Raw genomic sequence first — 17,891 nt, forward strand, 5'->3', positions numbered from 1 at the left:
GGGGCGAATCAGCAGCGGGAGAGCGAGGACGAGGGCGAGGGCGAGGCAAGGGCGCGCGCCGTTCGGGACACGCCATTCCCATCGGCTGTTTGTGCGTTAATGGTGAGGTGGTGCAGTGCAGCGGGTGCAGCTGGGCTCGCTCGGTCCAGCAAGCAGTCCCATCCAGTGCTTCCGTCCCTCCTCTTTCTCCGCGCTGCTGACCATTACTCAGTAGCGGACCAGGCCATCTAACAGGGAGCGGTCCTCGATCAGTGAGAGTGAAGCTGTGAGGTTGCAGGCGAGAGGCCGGCAGTGCAAGGTTCCCCTCGCGGCAGGCTGGGTGGAGAGGGACCTCTCAGCTGCTGGGCCGTCATGTCAATCTGACGTGACGAGAGCTCCACGCAGCTTGCCATCTTGGTTGTTGCAGGGCGGAAGCTTGGTCCGGTTAAGAGCCGGTTAATCCCAAGAAGCGTTAGGAGGTGGCGCGACGGGAGACCTGAGCTGGCACAGCTGCACTGCTTGGCTGAGATGCCGACCAAAGCCGTTCGACGACGTTAAGCAGATGGCCCAATCCGGTGAGCCGTTTCCTCGAAGTTTGAGGGAAATAGGCGAGCAACCTCATGTAACAATGGCACAGAGCCCTGTTGTCGGTGGCAGGAGCACTGAACACGGGCGGGCAACGGTGTAGCAGGTCCGTCTCAACCTTGGTGCGGTGCCTCCCAAATCTGGTGTCCAGTCCAGCCAGTCGCCCTCTCCTCGCGCAAAACGAAGACAGGACCGTGTACGTCCCTCAGAGAGGCACTGTACAAGGAGGAGCTTCCTCCGGTGCTCTTTCCTGCGGGAGCTGGGCAGGGCAATTGGAAAGTGGCAGGGCCAGCTGCAGAGTGTCGCAGCTCCGATGCGGGGAAACACTTGCGAATGGCTGGCTTCGATTGGCGATTCTCCACTCGTCCTCATTTAAGCCAATCAAAAACTACCAAAGCTTTCGAACCACGTCCAAGCTCCTGCACGCCATCTGCGATCTGCTGAGCTGCAGAAGCGTGCATCCGACGCCCAACACCCAACACCCACGATGGCGATGTTGTCGGTGGCCTCACCTTCAAATGGAATATCTCTCAACCTAATCAATGATACCGCCAGATTAATTTTGATGCAATGAGTCTGTTCCTGATTCGGTTCTTTTCAATTGCCTACGAAAGGTTGCGACTTTCACCTCATCTTTCACGGAAGGTTCTGGCGATTAAAGATCCATTTGTTTTATTTGTCTGCGTTCAGTCCTCGTAGTCCATTATCTCTCGTCATTATCTCATGGTCTTGATGCCTTTTCCTATTGTTCTCGTTCCCGTCGTCTTCATTCCTCGTTCTTGCAGCTATCCATCGTCCTCATGGGCGTCCCTCATACCTATTGTCGATTCTCACCCTGCTCGTTCTTGTCTCAATCGTCTAATCCTCCGCCTCCGGCTCTGACTCGTCATCGACGAGCATGCGCTGCGTCTTGATCTTCATGGCTGCACTTCTCTGGGCAGGGTTGCTCCACATGGCATTAAGAACGTACTGCTTGCTGATCTCCATAAGAAAGTCGGGATGGTTTTGCATATCCGAGCAGCGCTTGAAGTACATGGATACGTTGACAAAAAGACAGAAACTTTTGACCAAAGCCCGACGAATTTTGGCTTGGACAATGTGACCTGGCTCGAGAAGATCGAAACTTCTTCCATAAATCGAGAACATCGCGGGAGCTTCCGTTTCGTCGTCGAGGTCTTCTGGAAGATTGAGATAGTCAAGTATCATCTTCTGAACACTCGTTGCAAGCTCATGATTCTGGAGGTAGTCGCAAAGCTGGTAAAATTGTATATGGCTCGAAATCCCAGTCGGCAACTTGAAGTCGTTAGGCTCTACAAGAGGTTTCTTGTTCTCTGAGTTGGGGTTGATGAGCGCTTGCCGTGTGGCAAGGGTGAGATACAGCATCATGATGCTGGGGCGGACTTCAGGAAACTCGATGGTCAAAGATTCTGACTCTTTGCACGGGTTTCGAAGGCATTTGTCGAAAAACTTGGAGTGCTTGATCAAGATTGGCTTGAGAATGGTGAACGTCCGGGTCTGGCCAACTTTTCCACACTTGATCATAACCATTGGCTTCTCCTCCCTTTCGAACATGATCAGTTCTCCACGATTCCTCGAATAAATAAGTATGGACTCACTCCGAACAAAACAGCCAACACATATCCATTGCCGCTGAACCGAAAGGCGCTGGGCTATCGTCCCCGAAGGCGACGCTGTTCGCGTTCGGCTCCATCGTTATTAGGCGTCGGTCTGATGTCGTGGAACGGCGTCGCGGGTCGTCGTTGTTAGTTGGCAGCTTCGGAATGCAGAGGCCGGGGCGCAACCTGCGAGTGCGCGGAATGGATGCGTGGGAAGAAAAAAGAGCAGATGAGATTTTAGGCGAAAATTTTGAACCAGGCTGCTGTTGGACTTGCCATATGTGGAAAGCTCGCACCTGCCCGTTTCTGTTGCCCAAAAGTTTTCTTTGATGTGGGTAAAAGACAACGAAAACGCTGACCGACGTCTTTCCTCCCGCTTTCAGCGCGACCTTGATCAATGTCGAAGTGCGAACAGGAGACAAAGAAGGATTCGAAACCTCCGCTGGAAGTAAGTCCAGGTCCCCGTCTTCAAGTTCGTGAGTCTCGAAGGAGGTGCCAGCGAGATCTCCGCGACCGCGCTCCCCACTCCCAAGATTCTCACTATGAGCATCACTCTTCCCGTCCCCAATAATGCCCGACTCGTCAGTCTCAAAGTCGGTGTCTGCAGTGTGGCTCAGATTGTCAATGCTGCTCGTCCATGACTGAAGATGCCTTACTCTAACGACCGTTGCGAAGGGCTTCCCCCGCCAGAACTCCCCCCACATATATGTCCACGGCAGACCTGACCTCACCAAGTTGTTGAGCCTGCCTGGCCTCAGCAAGGCGCTGAGCCTCCCTGATTTCTGCCAACCCGTTCTCAGCGCGCCAAAAGAATGCAAGGGACTCCTCCACTAGATTCTCCTCCCAATCGTCCCATTCGTCATCCCTGATGTTCCGCACGAACGACTGAACAATGGCGCTGGCCTGAATGTCCCATCTCATGTCGACGCAAAGCTGGTACGCCGCCCCGAAGTTGTCAAGGACGCACCACTCCGGGTTCTTCAGCCTGTCGTGGTCAACAGGGTGGCGGTAGTAGTGGCGCCAGTTGGTGAGGATGTCGCCGATGTGCTGCTCCACGTAGCGCCTGAGCAGGTAGTTTCCGAATTGGCCACAGATATCCCACAGGTGCAGCTTCTGTGCCAGGGTAGTTTTCATCTCCCACGAGTCCGGAAGGACGCTGCTGAAAGGAGTGATGTGCTCCGGGTCGGGGAAGAAGACCAAGCGCTCGTTGAAATAGAGGTAGGCGCCGACGGTCTCCGGGGTCTGGTCGCCGATGACATACACGGCCCCGGGGCGCTGAAAGTGTGTTGAGTACTTTCTCATCGTGCTGAAGCTAATGCAGAAATACTTCTCTTGGCACTGGATATACACGAGGCTCTCATTGGGGTCAGCCGGGCTAATGAGATAGTTGTCGGTGTAGTTGGGCAAAGATTCCCGAGACCAATTCTGAGGACCGTTCATGTTGGCGTTGTTGGATGAATGAGATGGTACGTGTCTGCAAATGGATGAACTAATTCATGCACCGAGAAGAATGATTTCGAACAAAGACCAAACCTGATGCGAAAGCGCAGAGGCATCTATATATCTTGAAGTACGGCATCGGAGATGCGTCTTACACCAATACCTCTTGAACCTCCAACGCATGAATGAGCTCTGAGCGTTCCATGGGTCGCTCAATTTCTTTCCCAAACACAGAAAAGTCCTTCGGAGATTGACACAGAACTACAGCAAATCCATTCTAGGCAGGAAGTTTACTCTAAACGGTTGAGAAAAGCTTGCGCTTTTGTCCTCGATGTTTCTCCGCGAGGGATTGCTGTTCAGCTTGACCCTGACCTGCCACTCATTGTGATCTCTCGACGCTATCAAGGTGGCGCTGTTACCTTGACAGCACGGCTCTCTTTCATTTGAAATGAAATAAGTACGCTCTCAATGAGGTAGTTGCGAAAAGATACAAGCTCTGCAAGACTGAACAGAGACATATGAACTTGAAATTCGTCCAAATATGAAGAGCAGAAGTTCACGGATGCTGACTGATGATCCAGTGTGGCAACACATAATGTCGTGTTTCGACTTCACCCTGAAAGCTGTATACACCTCGAGTGTTTCCCATATTCTGCCTGGGCTATTATCTACCTAGACCGTCAAGGTGACATTGTGAATCAAACGGGTTGTCCATGATCTTGCAGAAGGCCAGAAGCCTGCCGATCCTCCGGCGACTTTGTGCCTGACTCCGTGTCTTCTGGATATCAGTAATCCCTGTCTTCTTCTAACTCTGCCACCTGGTCCTCCAGGTCGCCGACTCGCTTGCGCCAATCTTGAACATTGCGCTCCAACGTCATAATCTTCTGATGATAGTCTTGAGCTCTCGTCTTCGCATCGCGAAGCTGGTTTTCCGTATCGAAGGCATGGGCGGACAGGGCCTTCCAAAGCTCGCGAATGAACGCCGGGCTGAGATCGGCCAAGCCAAGAACAGAATGGAGATGCTCGGACGGAAAGTCGAGAATGAATTGCTTGACCACCTGGCCCCGAAGCTTCACCTGACTGTCGGCATGCTCGTCGAATGCCTCGAAAGCAGCTTTGACGTTGTTAACCCACCATTCTCGGTCGTTTTGATTCGAATATTCCCGATCGTATCCAAGCTTTGCGATTTGGGCTCCGAGCGCGGTGCAAAGGGCCTTGGACTGGAATCGATCGGAGACCTGCCATACTTTGACAAGGAAGACGAGTTTCTTGTGCTCGCCCAGGGCCTCGATCCGCTCCTTGAGCAGACTCTCGCTGACGGATCTGCAGTAGACGAATTGAAGGTACGCATCCAGATGCTCGGGTTCGATGTCGTTGAATGTTATGGTGTTGGCCTCGCACTCGGCGGCGGTGGCATCTTTCAGGCCGGCGGCGAAGAATTCGGAGTGCTGCGTGAGTATGGCTTTGTTGAAGACAAAGGTCTTGTCGCCACACTGGAGCGTCACCGAGGTTTGGGGCTCGCTGCAGTCGGCGATTAATAAAGCTTGTCTATTTGAATCAAGAAAAAGAAACTTACGGCTTGAGAAAGACCAATCCGAGGTTGGTGTCTTGCTGATTTTGGTTGGCCATATTCACGGCGTTGCACGCTGGTTGGCAGTTGGGGTGTGAATTGGAAAAGTGTGGTCACACAAACCACCTCTTCTGGGCAAGATGGAGGATGTGGAGGATAAACTTGCTTATGAGAAAATGCAATGCAAAAAAAGCTGGTTCTCCTGTACGCCTTTCCTTTGCGCTGCAGTGAGATTTGCTGAACCCTGATAGAATTTCACAATCGTCGTCTGTTTTTATTTCACATTCCATCCCCAGTTGGCTCCATCATCTAAGTAGTTACCTTAGCGTCCTTGCTATGTCCCCACTTTTCCTCACCTAGGTGCCGTCTGTGTTCTCCCCAGCGCTAGCGCTGCTGCCTGAAAGAAACACCCATGGGTGTTGTTAAAGAACAAGGCCTTCTTGCTGAGACGTGGTGCTTTGAGAGTCAGCAGAGAAAGCTGTCGGGAGAACGTTTTACTTCAAAAATAGCATAGAGAAATTCGACCAGGGTTCCTGCTGCGTTTGGAAATTTTCACCCCGGGTTTCCGCAATAAAACGGTCGCAAAGATCACTAATGGTTGCGATTGCTCGCTGCAAATGACGAGGCGTCCAGAGGTTGCAGTGGAAGAGAGAAGAAAACGAAACGTGGGTAGCACGAAGACTGACGCGTTGAAGACGGAAAAAGTCGATGCCACGGCGAAAGGTTTTGCCTGTTCACAAACAAAAGCACAAAGGGAAGGAATCAGAAGGATTTGGATGCTTTTGGTTTTATTTCTGCGCTAGAGGAAGAAATTATCGTCGTGATGGACATCCACTGTCTTCCAGTCCGTCTTCAGATGCCTCCTTGCTTTTCGCATCTCGTTCAACCTTCATTCTGCCTCTCCATTATCTTCGCACCGTGTCTCCGGCCTCATGTCAACCGTTTCTGTTTGATCCCAAGCTGCTGTCCGAATTAAACACCGTCGAATGTCCCAATCGCCACAGAACCGCAGCCGGGGAAATCCCAAGTGGCAAGAAACTTGGGGAAAGCCGACTAAGAGTCAGAGGACCAAGGGTCCCGGCTCCCAGAGTTCCAGCTTCCAGGGTTCCAGCCCCAAGCATCGCCAGAATGAGTAGAGGCCGTGGCGGAAGTGTTATCGATGCACTCAGTAGAGTGAGAGCCCCAGCTAAGTGGAGAAGATTCGATCAGCGGAAAGGGCCTCCACTGCGTCCAATCACCCGTGTCCAAGAGTCCGTTGCCCCCTTCCCAGGCTTTGGGCCAAATCCAGCGGGGGAATGGTCTGTTGCATGGAGAAGGCGATTCTGACGTTTGATCTGTCAGGAGTTTAGCAAAACAGATCGTGAGCTCGCGGACGAACTCTGGAGCATCCTCCAACGCAGCAAGGTCGTGCCTGAAGTTTTCAAGAGGAACCCAATGACAGTAGGCGGCAACCAGCTTCTCTCGCACGTAGTCCCGATCGTCGTCTCCGTAGTTAAGGGCTTCGAATGCTTCCTTGTAGTTCTTCATGGTCCAAGATCGTTCCTGATCAGTCATGTTGCGTGGGAATTTGTTGATGGGATGCTCCTCAGCCATTTCAAGGATCGAGAAGCCAACGAGTCCGGTCATCTTTGGATTCATGAAGCGGTCGGCAATCTCGTATAGGTCGACCATAGGCTTCAGGCGCTTTGGCTCCTTCATCAGGCCGGGGTCAAACTTCACAGAGTTCTTGATGGCCAGCATGAATGCGAGATGGAGGTAGATACCGAGGAGGTCGGGGTCGATGTCGTCGAACTCGACAGTCAAAGTCTTGCCCTCAACAAAGTTCTCGTTCTTGAAGCAGGTGGCGAAGTACTCGGAGTCTTTGATGAGGATGCTCTTCTTGAAGATGAAGGTCTTTCCTCCGGCTTTGAGAGTGACACAGTCCTCTTGCTCGCTGCGAGGGCGTTAGTAAGGCAGAGTAAGGCAGAATTTTGGGTGTACTAACGGCGCCAGGAACAATGACGCGATGCTCATCTTGTCGGCAAGCTTCGTCATTTGACAATCTTGGGTGTCACCTTCGTCCTTGGCCGCAATTTTCTCGTTCTGGTTGCTGCTGGATTCGTCCATGTTTGCTGGTGATTGGGTGTTGTGGGAAAAATGGACGCAGCGAAGTGTGAGGTGAAGGTCAAAGTAAGAGTGGGGCAGGCAACAGTTCAGCCCGTGGACAAGAAATTGAGAAGTCATGTGAAGAAAAAAGGAAAGGGCGGGAGAAATCCGAAGCTGCCTGATTTACATGGGCCCTGTATTAAAGACCAAAGGCTGAATTTGGCAACCGAAGCTGGAAACAAAGTTGAAGAAAGGAAAGTAGCGCCTTAGCTCTCAACGCTAGGACAAGACATGATCAGAGGAGGCACAGGAAATGCAGTGTTAGTGAGCGAAGAAATGAATGTGATCTATTAGTCAGTTGAAGCCTCAAGCTGACAGTTTTGTATGTTTGGCTGCTTTTCCAACCAGCCGGCAGCGGGCCAAAAAGAGCAAGTCACTTATATGAATTTGGCTTGGGGAAATACCTAGAGGTAGTCGTGCTAGGACTCTACAAGAATTCAGATCAAAGTCGTAAGGGAGGTCCAGATCAAGATGGTATGAATGATGGAATTCAGCATGTCGTTTTCATTCAGCAAAGATGTTGTATGTACAGGTGCCATTGGCCAGCTGATCCATTCCATGCCATGCCATCCCTCGTTCGGCGTTCCTAAAGGACCGAAAGACCTATTTTGCAATGCCGAACCCTGCCAATTGCAGGGCCTTTTTTTATGACCTCCACCACAGACTGTATTTTCTATTTCTTTTCCGCAACCATATCAATGTAGAAGAGAGCTACCTCAAAGGCAAACTCAGGGTGGCTCTTGATGCGCTTGAAGCAATACCCGAGCCAGTCGCGAGGAAAAGTATGACAGAAGGCGTAAACAACACGCTCGCGCAGTTCACTTCCACACCCGAGGTCCGAGCTAAGCAGATTGAAACACTGCGCGAGGCTCTCGATGTAGAAGCGCAGGTGATGAAGCTCATCACAGGTGGACAGGTCAGCTGCGCCGTTCGAGTCATCGTCATCGCTCCGGTCTTCGGCTCTCGGGCTCCCTTCCATGCTCAATCTGTTGTAAAGGAGCCAGCCGTTGAGATTTTGGTAGACTTCCTCGGCAAGCTCTTCGTTGGCGAAACGATCGCAAAGTCTGTAGATCTCGACGAGGCCAGGGAACCAGCAGCAACTCCTTGGCTCTCCGAGGCGAGGAACGTCTGAGGAATGGTCAAGAGCTTGGGAATAGGCGATATACAAGTAGATACCGAGATGGACTGCCTGTACATCATCGAAAATGAAGGTTTTGGTTTGCGACTCGAGGAAGTTCGGGTTTTTGAGACACCTCTTAAAGTAATCGGAGTGCATGACGAGAATGCTCTCGCGGACGGAGAACTTCTTGTCTTCAGCGATGAGGAAGACTTGGCCGGCTCCAGGGCTGGCGTCGGAGGTCCTGAAAACGATGCGTTAGTTTTGGGAGCTATGAATGACTGATCGGAAGCAGCCTACTCAACAAGGAAGGTCCATGCTTTGGCACACTTGATGTTGAAGTAGTTCATGGCTGTGGCCCCGCTCTCGACGTCGACGATTTTGTCGGACGAGCCGGAAGATTCGCGGTCGGAATCGTCGTCAGGAAGAGGTCTTTTATTAGCTGCCTTCTCGGCATCTGATCCCTCGGTGACTGTCATCTTGAGAGTTTTGAGGCGTTTCTTGGCGGGTCTTTCCCCCAGCATGGGACGCAACATGGCCAGGAATTGTTGCGAGTGGCGGGGATACTTATTTGTGAGAAGTGAGAGAATAGCCCTTTTCAGAGCGAGGTGAGATAAGAGATTGCACCGCTAATTGACGTACCGACCTGAAAGGCAGAGAAGTTAAGCGAAAGCGACTGAGTGCAACGCGTAAGGCGAGTATGGGTATTTGGGAAGGAGCATGGAGAAAATTGCCCTCGGATCGCTCCTGCCTCTTGCCTCCACTTAAGGAGTAGGATTCCATCCATCGCAGTCTTCGACAAATTTGAGTCTACCATGATGTTACCTGTAGTCTGAGATATTCTCTGCAGGCTATGATGTTCTTTTCAGTCGCGACTCCCACGATCAGCAAGATCACCTCGTCTCCCCATTTAAGCACACGGCAGCGGAACCATTCAAGTGGTTGAAGTCGGACATTTAGGAGGCAGACCCTACTCATAAACGGCCAGGTTCAAGGAACTGCCTTTACGATACAAATTTCCAAAACTTTCAGACTAAATCTCAGAGAAGTTTACGCGCAAAATTCTCCGAACGATCACTATTGAAGTTGTCGTTAGGATAAGGTTCAACGGCCAATCCGTCCCGCCGCGCCACCACTCGTCCCATGTCGATGGTGTTAATGCCACGGAGTTCAGACGATATCTGAAGTGGACAGACAGAAGTTCTAATGAATTGAGCCCATGATGAGTTCAATCGATTGCATCAGGCATGGATCACGAAGTCAACCCCTGCGCAATCTCCTACATGGACAAGTTGCGATGACCTTCTACTACAGCCCCGCAATCTAGCGGATACTGATCTGGCGTTGTGGCAGAGTGGTCTAATGCGCAAGACTAGAAATCTTGTTCCTTCGGGAGCGTCTGTTCGAATCAGGCCAACGTCGTTTTTTGCTCTCTGCCTAGGTAATAATGAATCATCTCTTTTGTTCATGCCTAACACAACTTTTTATAATGGCGCAACTTCCGCTCCAAGACACTATTACATCTTTCCCCCATCGATGTGACGTTCACTGAATCATGTCTTACGTAAGAATTCAGCTGCCTGCGAAGGATTCAAATCGTCCCCATTTCAGCCATAGGGCTGACATATTAGTAATCCAGCGTCCCCACGGAGGCAACCTCCATTCGGAATGATGCGGCTTGTCAACTCATCATTGCAACTGCTTCAATTGAGTTCTCTCATCGGCGGCACATGGAAAGCGGAGATTTTGCTCGTTACTAGCAGACGGATCTAGCTCTTCGCCCTAGTATCGCAGTCTTGCATCGGCTTCCAACATGGAGGAAACATCCAAGACCAAGCGGGTTCGGCGAAGAAAGGTGAGCGTCTATGAGCCTCCTGAGGCTCGACCCCATGTGAAAGAGACAAAGAGCTCACAACATCATCATTCGACAACAGGCTTGTGATCTTTGTTACCACAAAAAGATCAAATGCGACGCCAAGCAGCCTCGTTGTTCAGGATGCAAGCTGTACAACTCAGAGTGCACCTACACTGGCCCGACGAGGGCTCCAGCTGTCAAGCCGAACCAGTAAAGTGACCTCTGGTAGAATTCATGGGACTCCATGCTGACTATGATCCAGTGTCAAGAAGATCGAGATGCTGGAAGCGCGGCTTGCGCAACTAGAGGCTCAAAAAGGGCAGCCCCAGTCCATGACTCTCCAGCACGTGTCCATGTCTCCCATCGCAGGAGTTGAATTGAGTTCAGCACTGCAGACATTCTCCAGCTCCGATGAAGAGCAGTTTTGGGGGCTAGGAGCTGGGTCGATATCCAATGAATCCCCGAGCTACTCTACCGACCACGACAGCGTTCAAGTACCGGGGAACGACTCCAGGACGCTCCCACCGCTGCGAGCAGTCCTGCCCATCGTGGAAGACTACTTTGAAAAGTCGAACCAAGTTCTTCCACTTTTTGACAAAGAAGTCTTTATGAAGATGCTACGGGGGTGGTACACATACCCTGCATATCGCAAGACAGACGCGTGGGCAGCTGTCAACATCGTCCTGGCTCTAGCTCAGAGGCATTCGTATGCTTCAAGTCCTACAGACACACAACACATGCAACGATACATCAACAACGTGCAATCAGTCATCAACGAGCTAGTCGTCAGCGAACCCAATCTCTTGGCGCTTCAAGTTGTGCTGGGCCTGGTCCTCGTGTTTCACGGCTCATCAGACGTCCGGCCGGCCGCGATGATCATTGCCACTGCGATGCGTCTCGTTCACGGCCTGAGACTTTACACTAAGAATCTTCGACCAGAAGATGAATATGATGCGGCCGAAATACTTCAAAGGAACAGAGTCTTTTGGATCGCATACATCCTGGACCGGGACTGCGCCATGAGAACGAGCTCGCCGGCCATCCACCAGGATGCAGACATCGATGTAGATCTCCCCGAAATGCACCCACCCGACAAGGCAGGAATTATCATTGGTTTCTTGGGGCAAGAATTCAACTACTTCCGGACCCGAGTGCAGCTTGCTTACATCCAAGGCAAGCTTTACTCGATGCTCCTGTCCGTCAGAGCCTTGAAACTCCCGGATCGCGAAAGGACCCAAAACATGATTCGACTGCGAGAGATGCTCGAGAACTGGGAGAAGTCGATCCCGGAGGAGTTTATGGCGCAAAGCGTGGCCGGCATTGTGTCAACGGAGTACATGCGGTACCTCTGTCTACTGCACTACACGCACTTGCAGTTGGTTGCGACAACGCACTATGCGGACTCTCATCATCTTGAGTGGCTGCAGGAGGTTCTGAATTGCAGCAAAAGGCAAGCTCCGCAAGTCCTTCCCGAGGCGTTTGCGGTGCAGCTACCGGATTGCTGGGAGAAGCTGGTTGAGGAGGCGAGGACCTGCATGCATCTCTATGCTGCGACGCCGGAAAATGATTCAGCTCTGACTTGGTAAGTCTTCCACCCCGTGACATGAGAGAAGCGCTGCTGACACACACCCAGGCTGGTGTCTTGTGGATACTTGACAAGCATCATGTTCATCACGGTCAACAACCTAGCAAACCCCGACCATCCGTGTCGACTTACCGACCAGAGCAACGTGGAGTCTGCTCTGCTATTGTTAGAGAGACTCATCAAGGCCACCGATGACTACAGACTAAAGAAGATACACGGCGCTTGTAAGGAGCTGAACGAGAAAGCAAGAAAGGCCCTGACTCCTCCGCCCTCGACCAACTTCTTCGACCCACCAGGCTTAGAGTTTGGAGATGAGGACCCGTTGGACGAAGGACGGTGGGACTTGATGGATAGTTCGTTCTGGGCTACCGGCGACTTTGCTACGGCAAATTGAGGGCCGAATGTCATGGGAATTTCACAAGGAGTACGGAGTTATGAACGAACTAAGGCAGTATTATTATGTACCCAGTCAACTGGGATGTAGCCCGATATTAGGCGTCTACAGAGTGTAGCGGAAATCAGGGTGTCTGTCACCCTTCTTGCCCTGATCAATCTCCCGTGCTCTCTCATCGATGCTCATGTTGTCCCTCCGGTTGTTGATCTTGTTCAACAGAGTCCACATGGTGAAGTAGCCAACCGATGCGACGGTGATTGTGCCCAGCGAAACGGCATGACCGATGGTGTATCTGCCGTCAGAGGCGGTGATGCGGTAAATCTGGCCTGCCATGAGACCAGCGCTGTTTCCGATGGTCTGCTGCAGACCAATAGCGGTGGCGCGCTTGAAGTATCCTGCGTTACTGTTGCTAATCCAGGTCACGTTCAGACCGACGACACAGTAAATGCCAGTCGCAGTGACAAAGGTAGCGAAGTACTGGACACCGGTTGCCTTCATGCTCACACCAAGCATAAGCGCGTATCCTGTGGCAGTGACAAGAGCCATGGGAACCATGAAGATGGCGCGCTTGTTGAGCTTATCGGAGATGTAGGCGACGGTAAGGTAGACCGCAGACGCCCAGATGTAGACCGGAACCGTGAGAAGCTGAGTCTTGATGCTGCTGTATCCGAAGCCGCGAATAATCACAGGCAAGAAAGTACCGAAGCCAAAGGAGCAGGTGTTCGCGCAGAACTGACAAGCAGCAGAGAGCCAAACCTTGGGGTCCATGAACGCCAGCTTAACCTCCGTCTTGTCAAAGTTCTCAGACTCGCCCTGGTACACCCTCGCCTGCTCAGCGCGGATGCGCATCAGGTTCTTGTCGTCCTCCGTAAGCCACTTCGCAGTCTCAAAGCTGTCGGGAAGAAGCACGATGATGGCAAGACCGACAGCCAGGGAAATCACACCCTCAATGAGGAACAGCCATCTCCATCCTGCCAGACCGCTCGCGCCGTGCAGACTAGTCAGACCGTATGCGAGCAGACCACCGAAGGCACCTGAAAGAGCTGCGGCGACGAAGAGGTAGGAGATCCGGCGGGCCTGCTCCTCACGCTTGTAGAATGTGCTGAGGTAGAGCGTCAGGCATGGAAACAAGCCACTCTCGAACATGCCGATGAGCAAACGCGTCGCGAGGAGACTGGCGTAGTTGGTTACGAAGGCGGAGCCGACGACGGTGGCGCTCCACGCGAGGATGAAGAAGGGGATCAGGCGGCTCGGGCGGGCTTTCTTGAGGATGAGGGAGGCGGGGATCTCGAAGGTGATGTAGGTTACTGGAGGTTGCGTCAGGTTTGTTCACCTGGCGGGAAAGGGGTTGAGGTTGATAACTTACCATAGAAGACTGTGACCGCGACGTTGAGTCTGTTGCCGGTCAGGTTCAAGTCTTCGTTCATGCCTGCGATCGCCGCATTGCCTGTAGTCAACTTGTTAGCAATTGAGATCAATACTATGGAGCAATCGACGGCGACCTACCAATGTTACTGCGATCTAAGTACGCAACCAAGAAGCAGATAATCATCATCGGCGCAAGCCAAAAGTCCAACTTTCTCAATAGCTTCTTCTCCGCTATGGGATCAATCGTCAGGTGGGAGCTCGCATCCACCGAATGGGGCGAATCAACGTCGCCATCTTTGGCTTCCATTGGCACCTTTTCCACGGACATTGTCGTCGAAGCTGGTCTTCAAAGTCTACTTGAATCGACAAGTTGAAGTTGTCGTCGGTGGTGCAGACTTAGCTTGGACTGATCAACATCCTTTCAATTGACCGAATCCACCGGCTATGCATTAGACATATATCTAATCCAAACATGCATCGTCAAAGGCAGCCAAGCCAAGAGTGAGGTCACCGGATTCACCTATCTAGCCAACCCACGAATTTCCCGACGCTAGCGCTATCATCACACTCCTCTGCGTCGGGAATTGTCCGCAGTTATCAATGGCGTCGGCTGATGATCCATGCAAATTAGCGGGGATGCCACCAAAAAGCCGGGGAAACATGCCAGGATCGCTTATCATGCGGCCTGTCTTTTTCGATGGGTTAGGGAGCCAAGAATCTGCCCTCGGTCAAGTGTGGGGGATCTCTCAGCGATAACAAAGGAGGAGCTGCGCCGTCGCGTGAAGAATTATGAAAAGGCCGACATCGCCTCGACCCAAAATCTCCCCCCGTTAGGCCCCATTTCCCCGATCTCAGAAGCCCCAACCACCGGGCGCATCTTTTCGGCATTCTCTCCGGCCAGACGCGGCCCAGATTCGATGGATTCGACGTCGTCCCCTGCGGCTAACGTCCCGAACGCGAAAAGTCCGATTTCTCGGAAGAGGAAGCGAGGGAGGCATGCTGTCGCGTGCGAGTCGTGTCATCGGCGAAAGCAAAGGGTGAGTGATAGGCCATTTCTGATTGTTGTCTTGGCGCGACCTGTTTCTTGAGTCTTTGCGATACGCATCTTGGTGCATGTCGTTCTTGGATTGTTTGTTTTCGGACAAACGGCAATTGTTCAGCAGGATGCAGAGACTGCTGATGCTGATGCCTTGACCGTCTCTTACTGACTCGACAATCTCAGTGCAACGGATCTCGACCATGCTTCAACTGCGAACGTCGAGGAGTAGGCGCGTCATGCTCATACAGCCATCTGGAAGATGATGGTGAAAGACCTGCTCAACGATCCCGACCTCCAATCCTCTCACCAGTCGTCAGTTTCGCAACACCAGTTTCCCCGACGACAACACCATCAATCCCGACTCAAGAGCCCGAACGCCAGGACGAGTCTTCATCGGGATCCGGGGCAATTCCGTCGAGGTCCTCAAGTAGCGGAGGCGGCAGACGGCAAGGCGAGAGCGGACAAGACCAGCCGACCGAATATACCGTCGGCAATCTCTTCAAAAGCCGCGACGCGCCATCATTCTTCGGATCATCGTACTTCGGCCCTCAAGCAGCGGCAAAGATTATTCAGGCTCCGGCACCTGAGCTTTCTTCGGGGCTGTCTCAGAAGGCTCAGGCTAGCTCAACACATTCGTTCCGCGACGAGGGCGGACCGTTCTCTCAGATATGGGAGCTGCTTGGCTTATTGCCGAGGAGGAAAACGACAGTTGACAGATTGACGGACTGCTTTCTGAACGAACTCAACTGGGCTATCGACGCAGTCCAGCCAACGTCTTTCAAGGCCAAGTATGAGAACTTTTGGTCTAGGAAGTTTGGCTTTGATGACTTCGCAACCATTGACCTGAGATGGCTGGCGTTGCTGTTCATTGTGATGGCTTATGGTGTCCTCCTTGACTGTCCAAAACCACGAAACAAAGAAGTTCAAAGAGAAGTTCATGAGACTTCGCAAAGGTTTTACTGGGCCGCGAGAAGAGCCATCGTCATCGCCCCCACCTTCTATGGCGAATCGACGGACCTCGTCAGAGCTGGAGTGTTGGTGACTCGTTATCTCATCTACACTCGTCGCGTACCGGAGTCATGGCTGACCACCAGCTTTGCCATGCGCATGGCCCAGGCGCAGGGGATGCATATTGATGGCGAACGATGGAGGTTGCCCAGGAAGGAGACCGAGACAAGGCGACGTTTATGGAGCAATCTCTACATGCTCGACAAGACAATCGCGCTCGCGCTCGGAAGACCCTTTGCCATCGTTGATCAGCAATGCATGGTCAAGCCGGCGTCTAACGTGTGGCTGGATGATTTGAATGACGACGAAGCGGCGAATGTCACTGAGGCACCTCTGTCCGAGCCTACCCCAAGCGTTTTCAGTCGACTTGCTCATGAGCTGGCCGTGGTTGTTGGCAAGATTCAGGAACGATGCTTCGGATTATTTACGGTATCCTACGAGACAGTCTTGACGTTGGACAAAGAGATCGAGACCTGGAGAGGCAGGCTGCCGCCATATTTCGAACTCGACGACCCCGATACATCAAAGGACGAGCGACTTCCTTTCCTACCATGGCAACGACTTCACCTTCATAGCATGTACCATTTTGCCCGAGTCACTCTCCACCGACCTTTTCTCTTGCGGCAATCCATCACCAACCGATACAAGCACAGCCACGACGTCTGCATTGCCTCAGCCTGCGCGGATCTGGGGATGGGCCTCAAGATGTTCAGTCAGCCTCTCAACGACAGATTGAAATGGAGCCTCGGTCCCCACAATCTCTTTAACAGCGCCTTGGTGCTTGGTATCATCGCCGTCCGGGATCCTCATTCTCGCAGGTCTCAGGCCATTCTTGAAGACTTGGCTGCGTACTGCGAGATGCAGAGAAACGACGTCTGGCTCAACGAGTTCGCCCTAGCTGAAGTCAAGATAGTTGAGCTGTGCGTGAAGAAGGCGAGGCAATCTCAACCACCGGCGCCCAACCCGATGGTACCCCTGGCTTTGGCATCTCCAGCTGAACGGCCCATGACATCCTCTGGGCCTCAGACTGTGATGGCCACGCAACCTCAGTTACCGGTCGAGAGTCCGGATTTCGACCCCTTGCTCGTTGGACTTGGGCTGCCGTACAGCACCTCAAGCGCTCAGATGACCTGGGATGATCCGGGATTCTTCTTGCCCGAGAGTGGAGACTTGTCGCAATGGGAGCATGTCATCAACACGATTATGCATGATCAAACGAATATTTAGAGCTCTAAGTGCGCATGGAAAACATGAAGTCATCTTCTCTGGCAGAACAAAATCGCAACCGTCGTACACAGGGTATCCCACCACTCACTCGCTCCATGCCACCATCGGCTTTCTGAAGAATTTGCGGTACAGCGGAGGCAAGCCACACATAGCCCAAACAGTATCGCCCGAACCACAAGCAGGATCATGACCTCCGACATATCCAAGACGACCCTTTCCAATCTTGCCAAAAGCCGCAGGAACGCCGACCGAAATACCCTTACAGCAAGGCCCAAAGAAAGTCTCTCCATTCTTGAGCCTCTTGCATTCAGGCTGTCCGACGTACCAAGCCTCATGGAAGCCGACCTCTGTCAAATAAAACGATTGGCAACAGATGAAATCATTTGGAAGCCCTGTCGAGCCCACCTGGTCTGCGTCTCTGTTCAGCATAGCAGAGAGTCCCTCCGGGCACGCTCTCGCCCGCCAGTTCAAACCGGCCAGCAAGAAGAACGAGTTGACTTCCACTTCGACTAGGACGTACGAGAAAAACCCCATCGCGATCGCGGTGCCTCCTTGGTGCACATACGCCAAGACGGAGTACCAGACGTGGCCGTTCTCGGGACGTGCGAGGCCGCCGTCGGTTATGAGGACGACTTTCGGGGGCGTGCTCTGTTGCAAGACTTGAATGGCGGTTTCTGGCTCTGTGGCTACTTGGAGAGTGACATGGTGCGCTGCTTCACTATAGAATGGGCGCCAGTACTCGTCATGGATTTCGTGGTGAAGCAGAGAGATTGCCAAGAGGCGTGGCTTTCGTGGCACCCAGGTTGTATGCATCATGCCTGGAATGATAAGTTAACATGTGGGAGGTGATGAGAGTTGGGAATGGCACTCACAAAAGCTGATGGTATTGTTGAACGGTACTGCCTAAACTGAAGTCGTTGAGCTGGCAACCTGTTCGAATTTGGCCCCTGATCAAACCTTTTC

The 17,891-nt window shown here is 52.4% G+C and overlaps 8 protein-coding genes across 8 annotated transcripts; 2 read left to right on the top strand and 6 right to left on the bottom strand.

The window, feature by feature from the left end:
- Nucleotides 1-1,422: 1,422 nt before the first annotated feature.
- On the bottom strand, nucleotides 1,423-2,136 carry CGCS363_v009871 (uncharacterized protein; the record flags this gene model as incomplete). The annotated part of the gene is made up of 1 exon (XM_036641720.1): nucleotides 1,423-2,136. The coding sequence occupies one exon, from the start codon at nucleotides 2,134-2,136 to the stop codon at nucleotides 1,423-1,425; it is 714 nt and encodes a 237-aa protein (XP_036493348.1).
- Nucleotides 2,137-2,837: 701 nt separating this feature from the next.
- CGCS363_v009872 (uncharacterized protein) lies at nucleotides 2,838-3,620 on the bottom strand (the record flags this gene model as incomplete). The annotated part of the gene is made up of 1 exon (XM_036641721.1): nucleotides 2,838-3,620. One exon carries the CDS (start codon nucleotides 3,618-3,620, stop codon nucleotides 2,838-2,840), a length of 783 nt encoding a protein of 260 aa, XP_036493349.1.
- Nucleotides 3,621-4,405: 785 nt separating this feature from the next.
- On the bottom strand, nucleotides 4,406-5,249 carry CGCS363_v009873 (uncharacterized protein; the record flags this gene model as incomplete). Its single annotated transcript, XM_036641722.1, has 2 exons — nucleotides 4,406-5,141; nucleotides 5,197-5,249. 2 exons carry the CDS (start codon nucleotides 5,247-5,249, stop codon nucleotides 4,406-4,408), a joined length of 789 nt encoding a protein of 262 aa, XP_036493350.1.
- Nucleotides 5,250-6,424: 1,175 nt separating this feature from the next.
- CGCS363_v009874 (uncharacterized protein) lies at nucleotides 6,425-7,296 on the bottom strand (the record flags this gene model as incomplete). The annotated part of the gene is made up of 3 exons (XM_036641723.1): nucleotides 6,425-6,524; nucleotides 6,569-7,123; nucleotides 7,175-7,296. 3 exons carry the CDS (start codon nucleotides 7,294-7,296, stop codon nucleotides 6,425-6,427), a joined length of 777 nt encoding a protein of 258 aa, XP_036493351.1.
- A 2,969-nt stretch (nucleotides 7,297-10,265) lies between these two features.
- On the top strand, nucleotides 10,266-12,286 carry fsdR-9 (Fusaridione A cluster transcription factor fsdR; the record flags this gene model as incomplete). The annotated part of the gene is made up of 4 exons (XM_036641724.1): nucleotides 10,266-10,307; nucleotides 10,387-10,517; nucleotides 10,570-11,889; nucleotides 11,941-12,286. The coding sequence occupies 4 exons, from the start codon at nucleotides 10,266-10,268 to the stop codon at nucleotides 12,284-12,286; spliced, it is 1,839 nt and encodes a 612-aa protein (XP_036493352.1).
- A 105-nt stretch (nucleotides 12,287-12,391) lies between these two features.
- CGCS363_v009876 (putative transporter) lies at nucleotides 12,392-13,982 on the bottom strand (the record flags this gene model as incomplete). The annotated part of the gene is made up of 3 exons (XM_036641725.1): nucleotides 12,392-13,593; nucleotides 13,653-13,733; nucleotides 13,793-13,982. The coding sequence occupies 3 exons, from the start codon at nucleotides 13,980-13,982 to the stop codon at nucleotides 12,392-12,394; spliced, it is 1,473 nt and encodes a 490-aa protein (XP_036493353.1).
- A 668-nt stretch (nucleotides 13,983-14,650) lies between these two features.
- CGCS363_v009877 (putative transcriptional regulatory protein) lies at nucleotides 14,651-16,928 on the top strand (the record flags this gene model as incomplete). The annotated part of the gene is made up of 3 exons (XM_036641726.1): nucleotides 14,651-14,691; nucleotides 14,877-14,918; nucleotides 15,011-16,928. The coding sequence occupies 3 exons, from the start codon at nucleotides 14,651-14,653 to the stop codon at nucleotides 16,926-16,928; spliced, it is 2,001 nt and encodes a 666-aa protein (XP_036493354.1).
- Nucleotides 16,929-17,012: 84 nt separating this feature from the next.
- On the bottom strand, nucleotides 17,013-17,744 carry CGCS363_v009878 (uncharacterized protein; the record flags this gene model as incomplete). The annotated part of the gene is made up of 1 exon (XM_036641727.1): nucleotides 17,013-17,744. The coding sequence occupies one exon, from the start codon at nucleotides 17,742-17,744 to the stop codon at nucleotides 17,013-17,015; it is 732 nt and encodes a 243-aa protein (XP_036493344.1).
- Nucleotides 17,745-17,891: the final 147 nt, after the last annotated feature.

Source organism: Colletotrichum siamense (genome assembly GCF_013390195.1).
Source record: "Colletotrichum siamense strain Cg363 chromosome Unknown KSG_Cg363_contig06, whole genome shotgun sequence".
In the NCBI taxonomy this organism is placed as follows: domain Eukaryota; kingdom Fungi; phylum Ascomycota; class Sordariomycetes; order Glomerellales; family Glomerellaceae; genus Colletotrichum; species Colletotrichum siamense.